Source organism: Malaclemys terrapin, chromosome 14, assembly GCF_027887155.1.
Source record: "Malaclemys terrapin pileata isolate rMalTer1 chromosome 14, rMalTer1.hap1, whole genome shotgun sequence".
Lineage (NCBI taxonomy): Eukaryota > Metazoa > Chordata > Testudines > Emydidae > Malaclemys > Malaclemys terrapin.
Window position 1 is genome coordinate 22,357,532 of NC_071518.1, and position 19,763 is coordinate 22,377,294.

Here is a 19,763-nt window from a genome sequence, read left to right on the forward strand (position 1 = left end):
ATACTTTAATAGAAGATAATTTATAGTTTTAAGATCTTTTAAATGATTTTCTAGCACATGGGGCAATTCAGGAAAGACATACTATCTACACACAATTGGCTATCTTTTTCTTAATGTAACATGTAAAAACGGTTGTAGAATTAAAAGCTGTGATTATGAAAATGAAGCATAACAATTTCAACCACAGTAATCATTAAAAGTACAAGTTAAAAAAAAGAAACAAAGTATGTAGCAAATGGATAGTTGCAATATTTTGTATATACAATTGCTTTAAAAATTTGTTTAAATTATACACATGGAAACCATTTTTAAAACCTAAAAATTTTATGGCACTGTTACGCAAGACTGAAATGAATGATTTAAGGCTTGCTCTGCAGTAAATCATGGATATAATTAGCAAATGGCATACTGCACAAGTAATTTATCATTATTTGGAGGGCACCATTCCAGAAGGATTCAAAGATCTGCAGACCTACTGCATTGTTTCTAAATAAAGAACTATAAATACAGATTCTATAAAATATTAATATCATTACAGTACATTAGGATTGCAGCATGTAAGAACATATAGTTAAGATAAAAAGCAGTCAATAAAATTAAAAAGAAAGTGAGTAATAAAAAGGTACAAAATATATTTACTTTCTTGAAATTAACATTATCTACTGGTTTTTGCAGCGCTTTAAATTTTTACTAATGGCATTTCTAATGCTCCAGTAGTAAAATGTGTAATTTACCTATAATAAACACTTTTCTAGAGAGTAAAGATCAGCTTAAATAGTATTTTAAAACATATTAGATGAATTTCATGAATTAAATATATATTTGAACTCAATACTAAACTTTTATTTTTCTTGCCATGATTTAAAAGAATTCAGAGATATTACGTATATATAAAATATTCACATACAATCATAGATTTATATATATCCACAAAGAAAATATGTCTAAATAAATGTAAATTTAAATATATGCAGAGCACTTGTTAGCAATCAAGGGTTCCTTGTAGACTTGAGTGCAGAAATACTCCCTGAAAGAGACAGGAGTTTGACAGTACTGTAAGCTTCTTTTTAATAATGGCCTGTCAATATCAGCAATTATTTCTATGAGGAACCTCAACAAGACAAGGAACTGTTTTCTCTTATATGTTTTCTTTCTGATCTAAAAGGCAATGGCAAACCTGTGAACACTACCCTGCAAGTAGTTCATTGTTTTAAAATTTCCTCCAGAATAATAGTAATAGTATCATATTACATGGATTATCATACTCATTGAAAAGCTACTAATTCTTGAACAACATCAAAATCCATTTAAAATAAAAATGGAAAGTTTTCAAACTTTTTAATATTTTAAACTAAGTGCTCAAATGAGAGTTTGGTAAATACTTGGGATTTTTACACCTCTTGCCGATCATCTGAATCAGCTAAACAAGATTAAGTAAAAGGAACAATCAAAATGATCCTACAGCATTATCTTAACAGGCTTACTGACCACGTACAATAGCTGAATGTTTTCTCTCACTCAACGAGGGCTAAAGAAAATTATAAACACTCTAGCCATGGTCCATAATGTAATCCTGAGGCTAAATTATGAGACACGAGGGCCCTACACTGCCCAGCACCTGATGTATGATGATGCACCCTCCTCTACAAAGTTTGATTAACATGGTTCACGTAAGAGATGGTAATTAACATGGCTCATACTTTAGGCCTGGGTCCACACATTTTAACATGAGAAATCAAACTGAAAGTTTCAGTGTAACTTCTGAGTGTTTCACGAATATCCAGTTAGTCTCTGGAACCCCACCACTGCCCTCTTTATCAACCCAACTATTGGCTAAATTCTAGTAGGTGCTGTACATGAAGAACCTACCAGCCAACCCATGCCAAACGGTAGGAGACACAAAGCTGAAATGGTTTCCTCTCAAACCCAAAGAGACTATTCTGCAGGCCATCTTCTACTGAAAGCATTTTATGGTAGGGAAAAGGATCAGAGGTCATGTTCTGCATATTCGTATGCTTCTATGCCCTGAAATGGCAATAGCCTCTATGCACATACCCTCATGCAAATTATTAATTTCAGGAGCATGAATATTCTGTGATAGCTCTGCTCCTGGCAAAAATACGGACACACACATTAATATTCGTTTTACAGCATACTTGTGCTCCAAGTTTTGGAGCCATTTCATGTTGTCCCAGAGCTTTGATTTCTATTTGTTACAATCAAATAGTTAGGGGGTCTCTAATACTCTTTGACACAAATTATGGATTTAAAGCATTGTCTAAGAGCCAATCATGTGGCTGCAGAGAAAAGACTCTAGAAACCTTTTGTAGCTCAGTGCCTGCATTTTCTAATCCCCATTCCTCTTACCTGAAAAACCTCTTCCATGGTATCACCTATACCTATGCGGAAATGATTAAATGCAGTTACTTGTACCATTTACATTTATAGTAACTCTAGTTGATAGATATATGTGCTGCACTTCAAGTGACATCATTAGAAGTTGTGTTCTACCATTGCAGATGCTGTATAAACTCACATTCTACAATGTAGGCTGCACTAATGATCCTATACACATCTCAGGAGGTGCTTAAGGCAATAAGTATATTTAATAAGGGGTGCAAGAAAATTAATATGCTAACTAGAGGAAATACTAATACTAATATGCTTTGCACTTATAAAGTGTCTTCCATCCAAAGCATTCTGCACTGACAACATACTTTAATTTTTAATTGCTGAGCCCTGAAGTTATTCAATTTCCCCCACCTTTTAAAAGGCCCCACAGGAGAGTTCCCTTCAACAGAGGAGGCCTGAAAAGCTCCCAACACATTCCATCAACACTAGTCTGTAAGAGACCACCCACTGAGACACAGTGATAAAAATTGTAAATTTCCATTGGAGTTGAGTCCACTACCACTATAATGCTCCCATCTCTTGCCAGGCTGGGAACAAAGATTTAAATGAAGGCTCAATCTGTGGCCTATCATATAGCAACACATTAAGCCACCTTCGGCCTACCAAACTGGGCAAGGGAAATAGTACACCTGAAAACAATGTTTTCCAATCACAACACCTAAAGTAATTATTACCCTTTAAGGATATCCACTTGCAAAATTAACTACTGCTATTTCAGAGGCTGGCATTAGGGGAGAAAATACATCTTCAAACCTGTTAAATTTAGATTCTCCAACAACCTTTAAATTAAAGAATTGGTCATACATATTTAAATGGCATTCAATCTATCCAATTTGACAACCAACATGCCAAATTTCAGCCCCAGTGTGATTTGCAACAGTGAAGTTATGGACTACTGAAACTACCCCTCCCCCACCAAAGATGTATAACGAAAAAATCGCCAGATACTTCATGTCCGTGATTCTGCCAGGTATCTTAATAATACTTGCTCAAGGAAGACTAAGTGGGACATGAATGCTGGGCATGGTTCTGTTAGAAGACTATTTGTTTGTATTTAATACTTTGAAAAATGTTTCAGAGAGCTCATCCTCATGTAATGATTACCCAGTAATACTGCCAAGAACAGAGTCTGGATGAGTTATTTAACACTTAATTTCAGTTTACATAAATTAAAGTTGCTATGTGGGGGTGACGGAAACATTTTTTCAAATGTCTGATATATTCAAGAGTCGTTGTTCGTGATTCAGAATGGGACTTATTCTCTTGATCTTGCTAATTCCCTGACCCGTCTGCAGCTGCACAAGCCTTTTCCCAACCTTGTTAAAAACTATCCCAATACATGGTATAAAAACCATGGATAGAGAAGCTATCTAAGCAGCATAATCAGAGTTTTTATCTGTCTAACATCTGATTTATGAGGCATAAGTCATATCACAGAACTATTTTACATCAGGCTATGATAAAATTAAAGACTGCTGTAAAAACTTTATAAATTCCTAGTAGACAACTGGAAACAGACATATTGTCCAATGCAAACAGTTTCTATGTATAGAACACTGATGAGCAACATGGATGTATAACCTATTCAGGCTACTACCAGTTCCACCTGCTGTCCTTATGTGCAATCTAATTATTCTATGCAAATGAATAACCTATTTTTGGGTTGTATATGGAGGCCACTGCCAGATTATTCCTAAAGCAAGAAGGAACAATTTATGATAATCTAGAGCAGTGGTGGGCAACCTGTGGCCCGAACGCGGCCTGTCAGGGTAATCGCTGGCGGGCTGCAAGACAGTTTGTTTACATTGACTGTCTGCAGGCACGGCCGCCTGCAGCTCCCAGTGGCCGGGGCAGCTCTCAGTGGCCGTGATTCCCGGCCACTGGGAGCTGCAGGCGGCCATGCCTGTGGACAGTCAATGTAAACAAACTGTCTTGCAGTCCATCAGCTGATAACCCTGATGGCCACGTATGGCCCACGGGCCACAGGTTGTCCACCACTCATCTAGACTGATATCGTGCAAATCATAAACCAAACAACCTTACACATACATGTTAGAAAGATAACCAGTCTTGACTTAAAAATTGCAAGTAATGAAGAATCCACCATGTCCCTCGGTAAACTGTTCCAAAAATTAATTACCCTCAATGTTCAAAATTTATGCTTTACTGCTAGTATGAATTTGTCTAGATTCAACTTCCAACCATTGGATCATTATGACTTTTTTCTGCTAGATTAAAATGTTGTCAGAAATCTCTTACCCATGTAGGTACTTGTAGACTGCAACCAAGTCACATCTTAGCCTTCTCTTTGATAAACTAAATAGATTGAGCTTCTTTAGTCTGTCGTGTTTTCCAGATCTGTATCACTCTAATCTTTTTTTTTTTTTTGCTCTTTTCTGCACCCTTTCCAATATTTTGAAATTCTTTTTAAAGTGTGTACACCAGAACTGGACACAGTGTTCCAGTAATGGTCTCACTGGTGTGCCATGAGATTGCTCCACTTCCCTACTCCTACTTCATGTTTCCCTTGGTATGCCTCCAAGGATTGTGTTTGCCCTCTTAGCTACAGCATTGCATGGGAGCTCATGCTCACTGCTTATCTACCATTATCCCTAAGTCCTTTACAAAGTCACTACTTTGCAGAATACAGTCCCCCAATCTTATAAATGTGACCCTTTCTCTTTGTTCCTAGATATAAGACCCTACATTTGGCTGTGTTAAAATGCATGTTGTTCAAATGTTGTTCACATTACCAAGTGATCCAGGTCAGTCTGTATAACTGGCTATCTCCAGTATTATTTACCATTCCACCAGGTTTTGTGACATTACACATTTTACCAGCAATGATTTTATATTGTCTTCCAGATCATTGATAAAGATATTACATAGCATTGGATGAAGAAAATCTCCCTGTAGGACCTCAGTAGAAATCCCCTCATTGGATGCTGGCTCCCCATTTACCAGTACATTTTGTGATCTATCAGTTAACAGTGTTTTAATCCATTTAATCTAGGCCACATTCATTTTGTGTACTGCTATTTTTTTTTTAACATCACAGTGTCACATGAGGTTAAGTCAAGTGGCTTATGGAAGTCTAATGTGACAACGAAGTTATCTTTGTCAACCAAATTTGTAATTTTATCAAAAAAATTATATCAAATTTGTTTGACAAAATCTAATTTCATAAAATTTGTGCTGATTGGCATTAATTATGATACCATGTTTTAAATTTTTACTGACTGCATTCCATATCAGCCTTTTCATGATTTTGCCCAGGATTGATGTCAGGCTAAACAACCTATAGTTTTCCAAGTCTTTCTGTTTTCCCTTTTTGAAATATTGGCACAACATTAGCTTTTTTCCAGTCTTCTGAAACTTCCCTAATGTTCCAAGACTTTTAAAAATCAACATTAATGCTTCAGAGAGGTCATTGGCCAATTCTTTTAATACTGTTGGGCACAAGTTTTCCAGTCCTACAGATTTTTAAATGTTTAACTTTAATGGTTTCTGTTTAACATCCTTCCTACTTACTCATGACATAGAAAACATTTTATTGTCACTGTAAGATATGAATACATCATCCTGCTTCTATCTGAATAAAGAATAGAAATATTTATTGAATGCTTCTGCCTTTTCTGCTTACCATCCAAGTTTACCATCCTGGTCTAGTATCAGATGTATACCATTGCTAGGATTGCATTTGCTTTTGATATATTTAAATAATGACTTTTTATTGTCCTTTACATAGATTTTTCACCAATACCGTTTATTTTCTTTATCAGATGTCTTCATTTCCTAACTGCCAATTTGTACTTACTGCTATCAGCTTCTCCATTTTTCTATTTTTTTTATTTGGGGTTTTAAAACTTTTGATGATTTCTTACATCTCCCTTCTTAACCAGGATGATTTTATTTTAACCAAAAAAGCCTTCTTAGAGAGTGTACACATGGACCTGCCCTTTGATCACCAGGCCAATCCTCGTTAATGTTCTTCCATTGTGCAGTGGTCTCTCCCCTTAATAGCAGTCATTGCTAGGCACATCTACCTCACATGCAATGCTCTTGCAGCTGGCAGAGGGTTTTTTGCCAGCCCCCACAGGCAATGGACATCCAGAATTTGATCACGTGTACTTCGGCATAAGAAATAGTTATTGTCTTTCACAGTAAGCATCATGAAATCAAACAGCTTATAACTCCAGTGAATATTGTTTAATAAAAATATTGAAAACATCTTATAGCTTTTTTAATCATTGGACTGGTTATTGATAACCTATTTTATCCATTGTACAGTAGATATTTTAAAAATGAATTGCTGTATGATTTAATTAGTTCATTATTATGCCTATTCTTACACAGTAATTTCTTTTATCATTCTAATCATTCACTTCACACTTTTTAAACCAAATGGAATAGCAAAGGTTCTGTAGGATTATTTTTGGATCATGCACATGTTTCACCACACAATTAATCTGTTTTTCAGACTTATCAGTTGACTACTTCTTTTCTTTACTCCCTAGAGTTTTAACTAAATATGTAAGATGTAAATACCCTCTTTCCCCCCAAAAAGTATTTGATGCTTCTGACCCAGTAACTTAAGGGTTTTCCATTGTATCATGCCACATACAGTAAAAGATTTTAATTTTTGTAAAGTTATAGACTTGAACATTTTCATGTATTTACATCCCATCTTTGATATTTAGTCTTTCAACATGTCTTTACTTAGTTAACACATGGAGAGATAAATATGGTTGTTCCTTTGCAGTGAAGCTTCAGTACATTAATATAAACTGTACACTAATTCCCCCAAAGCATATATATGTTGTAAACCTGAAGACTTTTTACACAGCTGCTTATTGCTAAACAGTGCCTTGTCCAGAAGGGGACAATCTGTGTCTCTAATTGCTGTCACTGAAGCTGAGATTCATTATGTGACTTTCCCATTAAAATGTGAGCATTAATTTGTATAATGAAATATCACCCACTGCAGTGTTCATTAGCCATGCCCTACTGTATACTGCACATTGTTAGCTACCTAGAAACTGTAGTTAATTTCACTAATGGATATTTCCCTACTTAGTGTTTGGTAGGAAATTTATACTGTAACATTACCTCTTAAACTTTTAAGGAAATTTAAATTCAATCAATTATTTTCAACAAAAGTTTGGGATGTCATTAAGGCAGGAAAAGGCAAGCTGCACAATGTTAAGGATGGGAAATCTGGAGAAATCTAGAGAAATGAAAAGTCCTTTTAGTTCATCTTAGAAATGTAAGAATAAAGGATGTTCAATACCAAAATTGTCTTTTCTTGGAGCACACAGTCCCATTTTCCTTAATTATTCATATTGCTCATCCCACTACACGTACCTTGAGAGAATGGCAACAGCCAGTCTCTTTTTAGGAAGAAAATGTGAGTTGAATTAATTTAAAACAGCACCATTTTGAGTGTATTCCATCAGCTCATCTAAGCATGTTTCAAAATTGCATGGTCGCATTTCCAAGAGAAAATATAAGATATGCATGATATAGACTATTAATTATGTATACTACAGGTCAGTCTCTCAACCTGCTAAGTATTTTTGCCCCTCTCTCTCCCTTTCATAGGTGTAAGGCCAAATTCTCAAGCCCACTCATACACATGGCTTTATTCCATGTTCCTTACCTGGGTGACATGAACATAAAAGTCAGGGTTTGAGCACGTATGAATGCTAGGTGCAAACCCTGACTTTGTGTAAACAAACGGGGGTTCTTGAATGCCTACATTGAGAACATGCAAAGGTCCTTGTGCAAGTTTGAAAATTTGCCTCTAGATAACATGCTGATAAGCAGTTTCAGAGTACAATATATTTTTATTTTTATCACTTTATGTGCTCTCCAAGCCCAATTCTGTAAGATGATGAGTACCTGCAACTCATTAACTTCTATAGGAGTTGAGGGTTCTCTGGAAGTCGTGGACGGTGTTCAGCACCTTACAGGGTATAAACCTCCATGTATTTTGTACACTATCTATCTAAGGTACATACCACAGTATCTGAGCACCACATAAACTTTAATGTATCTATCCTCACAACACCCCTGAAAGGTAGGGAGGGATTATCATTTTACATATTGGGACCTGATGCACAGAGGGGCTAAGTAACCTGTCCAAGGTCACACAGGAAGCCGGTGGCAGAGCAGATGCTTGAACCTAGATCTCTGGCCAATGCCCTAGCCACATCCCTCCACTCCATTCAATTACCACTATTGACATTTTACTGGAATGACTGTCCTTAAAAAGAATGTTGAGCATTCTAATTCCCATAAGGGTGGTAGCAGAGAATAGAATCAATACTCCTAAGGATGACTACATAACCCATGAGTGCATAGTCATATCCAACCAAGTAAAGTACCTAGCATGTCAAACTCTCCACTCATACACACTGTATTTTATTAGTAATATCCCAGTTTGCACTTGCATACTTTATCTGCATTTCATTTGTTTTTTGTAAGGTATTTTGGGGATATTCAAATGTAGACTGGATAGAATGACATCACATGACTATATTAAAGAATGTTCTTGTTTTTACTATGATTTAAGGAAACAGTAGGATTTAGCTATTCATTTATTGGTATGCTTAATATCAGTTATTACTAGCATGGCATAATTTTAGACACAGATTCAAATTCTTATTTACAATCTTTAATTTCTTTGACTTAATGGAGTCACTCCTGATTTCCACTGGTACAAATGAAGTTCAGAATTAGCTGCAATCTGTATGCAGCTGTGTGATTCCATTCTTATACCACTTAGCTTTTATAAACAATATGTTTGTGAGAGTCACATCTGACCATGGCAGTACTCTTACCAAACACAAAATATCCACAGACTTCTGACTCATGCAAGCTCAGAAGGTAGATGTTCTACAGCAAGGATGACCTATCTAACAGAAAGGTCAGGCTGGCATGGAAAGCAATAACCCCAAACCAACAAAAACCTCTTCAGCAAGAAGCTGTGAGGGTAGAAGAGAAGCAAATGAGCTCTCCACTTCCTTAGGGAACAACTCCCTGTTCTTGGGCTTGTCTGTCCAGCCATACCACAGCTGATCTGGCTGCAGGGATCAAGCATGCAGTAAAGTCCTCTCTACTGCACTAAAATGAATAGTTCTGTGGAAACAAGAAACTAAGGGCACTCTCCCCAATTAGACAGGCTAACATAAAGAAGTAACCTAGGAATGTTACAGGGGGACACACACACACCCCTTCTGATCCATAACACTGATCTTCTGATTTAAAGGAACTATCTCTGCATTAAGGCTCCTTCCTCCATCTTCACTGGAGTTACTCTAAGGCACCACCTCTTTCTCCAGTTGCTTTGGGGGGTTGGGGGAGGCTTTTTCTTCCTCTCACGAGGCAGCCAAATATCAATGTGACATGCTCCCTTTAAAATTCCTCCCTGACTGAATATTGTTCAGTCAGCCAGAGAAGAACCAATCTCTGCATTAAGATGTTGGGACTCAACTTAGCCTGCCCAGTGAAGCCTTGTACTTTTCCCCCAATAAATCAATTACCTTGTATGGCTTTATGAGCACCTTGCCCCAACCCTCCAGCATCATGACACAACAGTCTTTGTGGTATGAGGGTGGCTAGAAAAGTCCAGAAGCAAGTTGCTATAACTATCTGGAAGCTGGCTACCTCACTCTGCGACAAATCCATTGCTAACCAATTTGGAGCTAGAAAGTCAACTGTGAGTAAAGTGGTGGCAGAGGCTTCTGAGGAAATTGGGAGTGTGATTTACTCAAAGGCAATGGGCATAAACAATAACCCTGAAGTAATTGCCTGTTTTGAGAAAATGGGCTTTCCAAACTGTGCCAGGGCCCTTGATGGGATTCAGGGATCCAGTTTGCTTTCCTTAAGGAGTATATGAGTACATAAAGCACAAAGGGCACTACTTCATTATTATGCAGAACCCTTGTAGACCAAAGAGACTGATTTATGGATGTCAATGTGAGCTGCACTGGAAATGTTCATCATGCCAGGGTTTTCTGACGGTCAAGAATCTACATTCATGGACAGGCTGGGACACTATTCCCACCGAATGACATTGTCATAGAGGTACTATCCCCACTGTTATCCTGGGGGACTCTGTGTAACCCCTTTTGCCTTGGCTTATGAACCTTTATCTTGATTTCAGAGGGCCTGGCACAAGATGGTTCAGTTACACACTCAGCAGGTACAGAATGGCAGTTGACTGTGCGTTTGACAGACTGAAATCCTGCTGGTGCTGTTTACAGACGTTTGGATGTTGGTGTCATCAGTGCTGTCTGCAGTAGTGTGACTTGCTGTGGTCTTCATGATTTTTGTGAAGCCAAAAGTGAGCCATTTGCCCCTGAGTGACTCTATGACAGCAATGGATTGCTGAACTCAGTACACTCAGCCAGAAAGTGCATTTATCACAGCTTGAACAGGATGCACCCAGCAACAAAAATCAGGGGGGCTCTGCACTCACATATTACGGACTTGCACAGGCAATGGAAGATGGGGGATAGTTATCTTAGGAATGTTTTTGTACAGCAATGCTTACAGTACACACATCATGGTACTGAGGTACTGTCACATCACACAATGAAGAGGAGGATACTGTCACTGTATGCAGTGAATGTGGGTGTTGATATGAAATTTTCTTATGGATGAAATGGCTGTTTGTGAAAGGGGGGCTGTGCATTTACGTTATGGATCATTGTACATAGATGTACCCAAAAATTGTGTCTGGATGCAAGTTCTCTGTTGTGCCTTACTGTGTGTTTATCTTTACTATTCAAATGCACATTGTATGATGTAGTGATGGCAATAAACTTTCTTAATTAAATAAAAACCTTTATTTGTGAACATGCATGTATTACAAAAAAAACCAATATTATAGCATTGCAGGCAGCCCAGCTGCCATTAGAACATCAAAACTCAGTAATAAACCCACAGCAAAACCAGTAATAAATCAAAGTGTATTAACCAAACAGTACAAAGTGCAAACACTGAACCAGTGCCATCAAAACAATCCCTTAAATCTGTGTGTCCTCTGGCATGTTCTCCTTTTCCTTTCTTGTGCATTTAGCATGAACTTGACATCACTGCACGGGTGTGGAGGCCTGCAAGGGAGAGAGGGTCAGCATGGGGACAGAAGTATGTTGGGAGGAGGAAGGCCCTGAACGGGGGTAGAGGACTGCAGGGAGTAGATTTGCCCTGTCCAGCTGCTGTTAAGGCCTGGTTGCATGAGCCACCAGGAATTGTCCAAAGTGTTCCTGGGTCTGAGCACATGGCAGCAATTCTCTCCTCCTGCTCTGTAGCCTGCCTGTTCTTTTCATCTTGCCTTTCTACTTGCCATGAATCCTTCTCTCTGTGGTATTGCACTTGCTTGTTGACCCTGACCAGAATGTCAAACATAAGCTCATCACAGAAAATCTTCCTGTTTGACCAATCCATGATGGTATGGAGATCTAGGCTTCCGCTGGAATGTGTCTGAGCTGCTGAGGTACAATGGCCGGTTGAGAGACCTGCAAGCAGACATAAAAGAGTACATTATTGTCTCAATAATTCACAGATGACTCAGGGCATAACAACAGGAAAAATCCTTGTGGAATTTGACTGCCAAAAAATGATACTTTGTGAGACCCCATACGCTTCGGACATCAGAAGCTCTGTGGACACAATCAGGTTAGCAGCAATGAAAAGAGGGCCCAGGGAATGGTAAATTAAAAATCACAATTGGTTTATTTTAAAAATTGTAGACCACCTTGGGCACTGGAGGAGCAGGTGGATCATGGTGTACTACACAATCCCTCTCTATCATTGCAGACAGTCCATATTTTGGAGGACATAACAATTCTTGTGGTTCCAGAATGGCAAAGGGACATTTTATTCCAAGCTGCTGGTGGCAAGCCAGTCATGTATGCCACATAAGTTTTCAAACTTACGGTGACTGAAGAGCACATCTATGAGTGGAGTGGGCTGATCAGCTACCCATGTGGCACCCCAAAATATGCCCTTTCCCAAAATGTGACTACGTATCCATTACCCCTCAGCACATTTCTTGACTGCATACAACCCCCCACCTGTATTTTGGACAAATTATTTAATTACCCATGGGCTATAGGGACTACATTAGCTTAAATGGACTACACCTGTTAATATACATGTAAATTTCACCCTTCCCCCCTACAGGTCATTGATTACAGATGGCTTATTAAACCTTTAGGCTGATATAGAGTGGCGTAGTAATAGGGGAACCAATATAAAGTTCACATTTTTCATACCCTAGCATGTAGCAAGAATGTGCAAGTTTCTATTAAAACTTTTTAAATGCTTGTTTCACTGTTCGCACTTCCGATTCTCCATTCTGAATTCCATGAGGTGGTGGTATTGGGGACAAATGGAAGGGATGCTAAGCTGTTGGCGTACAATCTGCCATTAGCAAATACATGCTGCTACCCGTGGCTGGTAATAACTTTTGCATTGGTTCACAAACTGGAAATCCCTCCCATTACTATATTCATAAAAACAAAAATGGAGCCAGAAACTTACCAAGCTCAAGGGTGACTTCTGCTTCTTCAGTTTCTGTTCGGGTTCCATGGCGGACTGCTACTCTGGGGATAGGAGGGGAGGCACTGAAAAGCTCCTCCAAGTAGGGACCCAGGATTTTCTGCAGCTGCTCCAGCAGCAAAACCTCCTCAGGGACCGGTCTCAGCACCAGAATCACTTTGGTAGCCTCTTCCAGCACCTGCTGTATCCCCTCCAGTCCTATTCTAGATTCATGGGTGAGAGAGTCACCATCTTGGCTGACCAGACTGCTGTGAAGTCTAGTGGGTCAGTGTTCAGTGCACTACCCAGCGCTTGGTCAAACTCCTCGTAAAAGAGGTGGGATAACAGCAAGTTCCAAAAGGTGAGGTTTGCATCCCTGGCTTTCTGATAGTTGGTTTTGAATTGCTTTGTCCTCTCCCGACATTGGTCACCGGTCCAGTGAATTTCCAATGCTGCCATCTTCTTCGCTATTTCCGGGCACACATGGTCATCGAACTTTTTGCTTGCCTTGCATCAGAAATTCATGAAAATCTGGCCAGGAAGCAGCACAATTGGCAAAGGACTTCTTCTGGTTGGTATCCATTGCAAACACAGGAGACAGTTCAATGTGTTTGCAGCTCAGTAGTCAGAATAAAATGCAAGGCTTAAATGCCGAGCTATTGTACTTGACAAAGGGGGCGTTGCTTCCGTTTCCCGGGAGTTGACTGCCTATTCTTGGGACAGAGAGGACAAAGAGCACTGACCTACGGGATTGTAGGACATCACCTAGCAGACACTCAGGGCCTGAGGCCAGCCGGTCTGGGCCCAAGCTATGTCCACACTACAAACTAATGGGGTTTTGGCCCCAAACCCTGCGGGACCCAGACTCGAACATTCCGCTCCTGCAGGTTCCTGGGGCTTGGGCACAGGCCTGAATCAGACAGATTTGTGTATAGACAGAAGGGAGTCATGCTTGAGCCCGAGCCCGAGTCTGGGTTTACAATGCAGTGTAGTCATACTGTTAGTTGGTGTTGGCTGGGGCACCACGCCACTCGACCTGTGTGCCTCCAAGCACCCACACATTGGAAGGAACCTAACTTTTTCTAAATTGCTTAAGCTCATCTCTGACAAGCAGGTGCCATGAGAACAAGAGCAGTAATTGAGTTAATGTAGTGGAGAAATACAGTGAAATGTTTTTTTTTTAATCAGTCAGTTATATGATCCTGACATATAATAAAGACAGAGTGTGATATAAAATGCAGGAAACTGACAAAATACAGCCACAGACAAGTATAAAACCACCAATATAATATCTGCTTAATAATTGGTATCTATTACATCATTTCCATTTACTGTATAACAACTTAATTTTGATTTAATAACTCTTGTAATTTACCATTTTATAATGTTTATTATGACTATTTATTATATGTAACACTGTTACATATATGTAACTGTTTCATTTAAACATACTCTTCTCATAATTTTAGAAATACTTTGTTCTTAGTTCAATGGAAATTGATCTTTATCTATTTTAAAATTATTATGCTTTTTTAAATACATTGCAAACGTTGTGTTTTTAAATACATTGCAAACTACATGATGTTTCCCCAAATCATTTTCTTTTCTTTATTTACATGAAGGTTTATCTTTTTGTTTTGATTTTGTAAGTAAATTTTAAAGCACAATTTTTATGGAATATTTCCATTGTAATTCACTTACTGTCCATGGATTCTGAGCCACAAATACTGAATGCATAATCAGTGTCATCTTTAAAACAACAAACAGAATGACCACTTAATTTTAATAAGGTGTTGATAGAGGAAGGAAAGAGGACTGCACTCAGGTTATTTTAAAATATTTTTTCTATAAATCTTCCATTAGAAACGGGTTAAAATATTTTAAAACTTATGCTTACAAGACTCCTTTAAAATAATGTAATTACTATTTATTTACTTTTATTATAGTAGTGAATAAAGGGATCAGTGTTCCATTGTGTTAGGAACGGTACAAACTCCAAACATGTAGTAAAGAGACGATCCTAAAGTGTTTACTTTCTATATGAATTAAACAATGTTAAAGCCAAATTTTCAAAGTGACCTTAAAAGCAGCCTCTATATAGTCAACCATTGTACCACAATTCAAAGACACAAGGAGAAGAGATAAGACATAAGCTCCATCTGTTCCTTTCAATTTCCTGTTTTTGCTGATTTTCAGCCCTTCCAGTCATATTTTCAAAAGCAGTCTGTCCATTTGCATACCCAATAATGCAGTGTCAATTTTGTGCACTCCAGAATTACATGTTTGCATGAAAACAGGTTAGACACCTAAATCATTGATTTGGGTACACAAATAGCATTTGCATATGAAAAAAACATACCTTGTAGAATGAAAAAATGGCAAAGATAATAAACTCAAGAGATACAGGTGGAAAGTATTTCCTAATCCTGTTCATTGTGCCTATGAACTGTAGAAGTGTATACACCATTGGCTCCATATTTCCTAAAATAACTGGGATGTTACTGGCAGCGAAAATCCTGGATGACCACACATTTGAGCCACTCAAATTACCCAATAGACTATCCTGCTGAATAGGAAGGAAAGAACCATACCTGCCAGTGAGTAGCAGAAGTGACTGTATGTGGGTAATTAATATATGAGCTCTTGACCGCCCATGACAGTCTCAACTTTGGACCTATCCACATGCAGCCTACTCAGTCCTAAGCAATTACTATCCACAAAAACCCTGCAATAACCCCCCATGCATGGCTTCCAGAGGAGGAGAGAGAAACGAGTCCCTGCCACCCATGTCATGTGACAAATATACTTAACTTTTGGGAAGGCTCAATCCTCCTTTTCCCACCTTGCAGAGTCTCCCAGAGTTACTGTAGGCCTGAAGAATTCAGAATATACTATCCCATACAGGCACACGGAAAAAAGTATCATAGGGTATGTCCACATAGCAATAAAACCTCAGAGCCTGGTCTACAGACTTAGGTTTGTGGGGCTCTCACAAAAAAAAAAAACCATGATGGCAAGTCTCAGAGCCCAGGTCTACGGACTCGGGCTTGTGCTACAGAACTAAAAATGGCAGTGTAGATGTTCCCACTCAGGCTGGAGCTTGGGCTCGGAAACCCAGCCTCTGACACATGGAAAGGGACTTTGACAAGATTCTAACATTAAAATGACAAGCTATACCCATATTTGATAAAACTGAAAAAGCTAAAGCGTTCATGTACACAGGAAGAGGTTAAAATAGTATGTTAAGAATAAATTGAACAAAAATAATAACAGAGCAAAACCATAGAGAATCCCTAAATATATGCTAAGGGAGGCCATCAAAGCAGTTAGCATCACTAAGTCTGAAATAGACTTATGCAGAAGAACCAGGGTAACAGAAGGAAACAGTGAAGAAGGCAGGTGATGCTGAGGGTGCGCCTACACTGTGCATTAGTGCACACTAGAGGGATATACATTCTAGTATGCGCTAGCGTGTTACACACTAACTGACCTTTGTGGACCCTGCGGGAGCACACTAAAAGTTCCTTAGAGTGCGTTAGTGCTGTCCCAATTGAAACAGTACCCCATTGATATGCACTAGGGAACTTTCCTCACACATCAGCAGGGTGGTGCACAACATGCTAGTGCACACCAGAACTTACTCCCCTCTAGTACAGACTCAAACCCTGCGCAGACAAGCCCTGAGACTACCACAATTGGAAAAGGATGATTCTGTTAAAGTGACCTTTTCCTCCATCTAACCATTCCTGTATTTTTTTTTAGGAATGTTGCCATATATCTTTCTCAACGGACTCCGAGTATCAGTCTATACTGGAAATTACAACTCCCATCTATACATGTATTGCGACATCTTGACAACCCCAGCCTGTTACCTTATGGCATAGAACACCCACACTGTCCTGCACCTCTCACCTGTATGTATTCTCAAATGAACTTTTAAGTGGTGTGATGTTCTGAATGTTTTTCCACAATATGGACAGTCTTTCATGGCAGAACCAAGGCTCCTGTCTCTCAGTAAAGCTGGCTGCTGGATTCCTACCGATCTCCCAGCTTCTTCTCCGATGTCTGAAACACAGAAATGTTCTCACATCACTTCAGCACATGTCAGAAGTTGTTCTCGCTGAAACTGCTAACACAACACAAAGTTAAACATGTCAATACTACACCTGTCTATTTCATTCTTTAAATCTGACAGAATGCTGACAATTCATGTATTTTCTTGTTATTCTCTTAAATTATTTCATCTTTCCTAACGTCACTTTAAACAGCATATGGTACCTTTATATTGAACTGAATTATACAAGAAAGGAAACAGCTGGGTCAGCAGCTGGTTTGATTTCTTCTTTTGCTTAGTTCCTATTAATTTTTTCCCAAAAAGTTTCAAAAAGTTGTTTTGTTAAATATGGTTAATTTATAATTATTATTGAAAAGTTGAGCATGTTAATATGAAAAAGTTTTAATTAATTATATTAAAAAATTAAAAAACAACAACAATACAGTTGTGAAGATATTGGGGAAGATTGAAGAAGTGACACTGCCTCCCTTTCTGCATACAAATTGGAACAGATAATGTCACCTTTCTAACACAGTATTCCATCACTGGCATTAGGCTGCACAAGGCATAGTGACTGGCTTAATGTCAGGGAAAGCCAATGAAAAAACAGGCCAGGTGAGGGGAACTTTCTCTTCCACTCTCCTCTACATTTTCATATATGGGGGCACGCTCACTGTACATCTTACTGCAATAGCTGTTGTGTCTAATATGTCCATTTAGATCTTCTAATTAAAAAAAGATGTTATTTTCTCATGCATTTTGAACAATATGGCTATTGGGAATATGTTTCAAGCAGGATATGAACAAAGTGAGTTACAGTTTAGGCATAAGACTGACAGGAAAATTACAAAAAAGGTAGGGTATTTTTAAAAGGTGATTATTAAAACCAATCTTATATCTCAAATTTCACTTTGTATTTATGAAGATTTCCCATGTAATATGTGACATACATGCATCAGTACAAAAGCAGAGAAAGTAGGATGGCAAATGTAGAAATTTTGAAATGGAATTACTATATTGTTATACTACAGGGGCAGACTACACATAGGTACAATCTGAGAGTTGTGTGCAGAGGTTCAGCTGTGCAGCTCCCATTGATATTAACAGGAAACATATAGTTAAAACTTTGTGCACAGCCTTGATAATTTTGCCCATAAAGTATTGATTAAAATTGTTCCATCCTCAGCTTTTTGCTGTGTAACCAAAGCTATCAGAAGATGGAATGCAATTTACACAGAGTTGTCTTTTATTCAGAAATGATAGGACATAACAAAAAGTATTTAACATTTGGCTTAAGAAAAACATTCTGTAGCACAGACCCCAATACTGCATTACTGAACAAGGTAACAGTAGAAATTTTAAGCAAATATCATATAATGGATACTGTCACTATTTTGATGAAGGTTGGGGAGTGATGAAAACACGAGTGAGACTGACAGAACAGATAGAGCTATGTGTGAACTTGTGAATCCAGAAAAGCCTTAAGAGTCATATTTTTAATTGCAACAACAAAATGCTCTTACCTAAGAAAGCTGCAAACAATATAAAAATCTAATAATTAGTAACAGAAATCTAAAGTTCTAAACTCCCAGCTAGCTTTCCTCTGTACCATATTAAATAGAAGAATCATTTCTTTATGGAAATGCAAATATTTCTATGGCTGAAACATCTGTAAAAAAAGACACCAGGACTATGCTTTGCCATATACTTGCACTCGGCCTTGTAATGGTCACTTTTTAAAAGGTGAAAAAGCATAGCTTTCTAAAACCAATACATGCCTGACTATATTCGCTGAAAGTTCTTCGTTCTACTTGAAATATTGCAGAGTTAAAACACAATATTTAAGTAGAAGGCCAGTAACTGTCATTTTGAATTATTCACAAGTATTTAAATGTAACATAATTCAGGGTATATGCTGTCTTTCAAGATCAAGGCACACATAGATAGGTGCAAACCTATATTTCCGAATTGCCCAAGGAATTCTGATTTTCCACTGTTTGTTTGTACAGTGTTCAACAAAAGAGTTTTATATGATAAGGTCCAAAACTACTTTAGAGAAAAGCATTTCTGAGATTGTGAAGTGCAAAATACTGTAAGTATGATGACAATGAAAAGAAAAAACTCTCAACTGATCAATAAACACTTTGTGAACACTATAGATAAATATATAGATAAAGTTAACAAGCCACTCAGGATGAATTTACAGAATAAGAGTACTAGTTATGTTTTGCTATATGTCACTGTAAATGATGGTCTGTTATCTATTTCCCTTTTATCATTCTATCTAGAATATGTGTGGCCCAATAAAAAAGAATAAATTTGTAAGATAAACAGCTCACTTTGCAGATTTAAGAGTCTAATTTTCACTTTACACAGAACTGAATTTTTTGAGGCTGTGAGGCTATGGAGTTTACTCTAGCACTAATCCCTCTGAAAAAGCAAACTGAAAACAACAATGAAGCAGAGAAAGATGTGGGTGGTCTGAAGAGTTTCCTTTAATTTAAGTAGACATACAGTAGATAGCGCTAAAGGCTTTACTCCAACAGGGCCTTACCTATAAGAATATTTTCTTCCCACAGTGAACACATTCCCAAGACTTTAAAGCTGTGTTGAGGGTTTCTCTTTTCAATTCTGATAGAGGTATATAAAATCATGAGTGATATGGAGAAAGTGAATAAGGAAAAGTTATTTAGCTGTTCCCATAATATAAGAACTAGGGGCCACCAAATGAAATTAATGGGCAGCAGGT

At 38.1% G+C, this 19,763-nt stretch overlaps 1 protein-coding gene across 7 annotated transcripts in view; it reads right to left on the reverse strand.

Moving 5' to 3' along the window:
• Positions 1–19,763, reverse strand: part of ZNF536 (zinc finger protein 536) — a 427,243-nt gene that overhangs the window by 153,953 nt on the left and 253,527 nt on the right. For all 7 annotated transcript variants that reach the window (XM_054049383.1, XM_054049385.1, XM_054049387.1 and 4 more), the window contains one exon: positions 16,873–17,025. In XM_054049383.1, the coding sequence (XP_053905358.1) occupies positions 16,873–17,025 (153 nt within the window). The remainder of the gene's footprint in view (positions 1–16,872; positions 17,026–19,763) is intronic.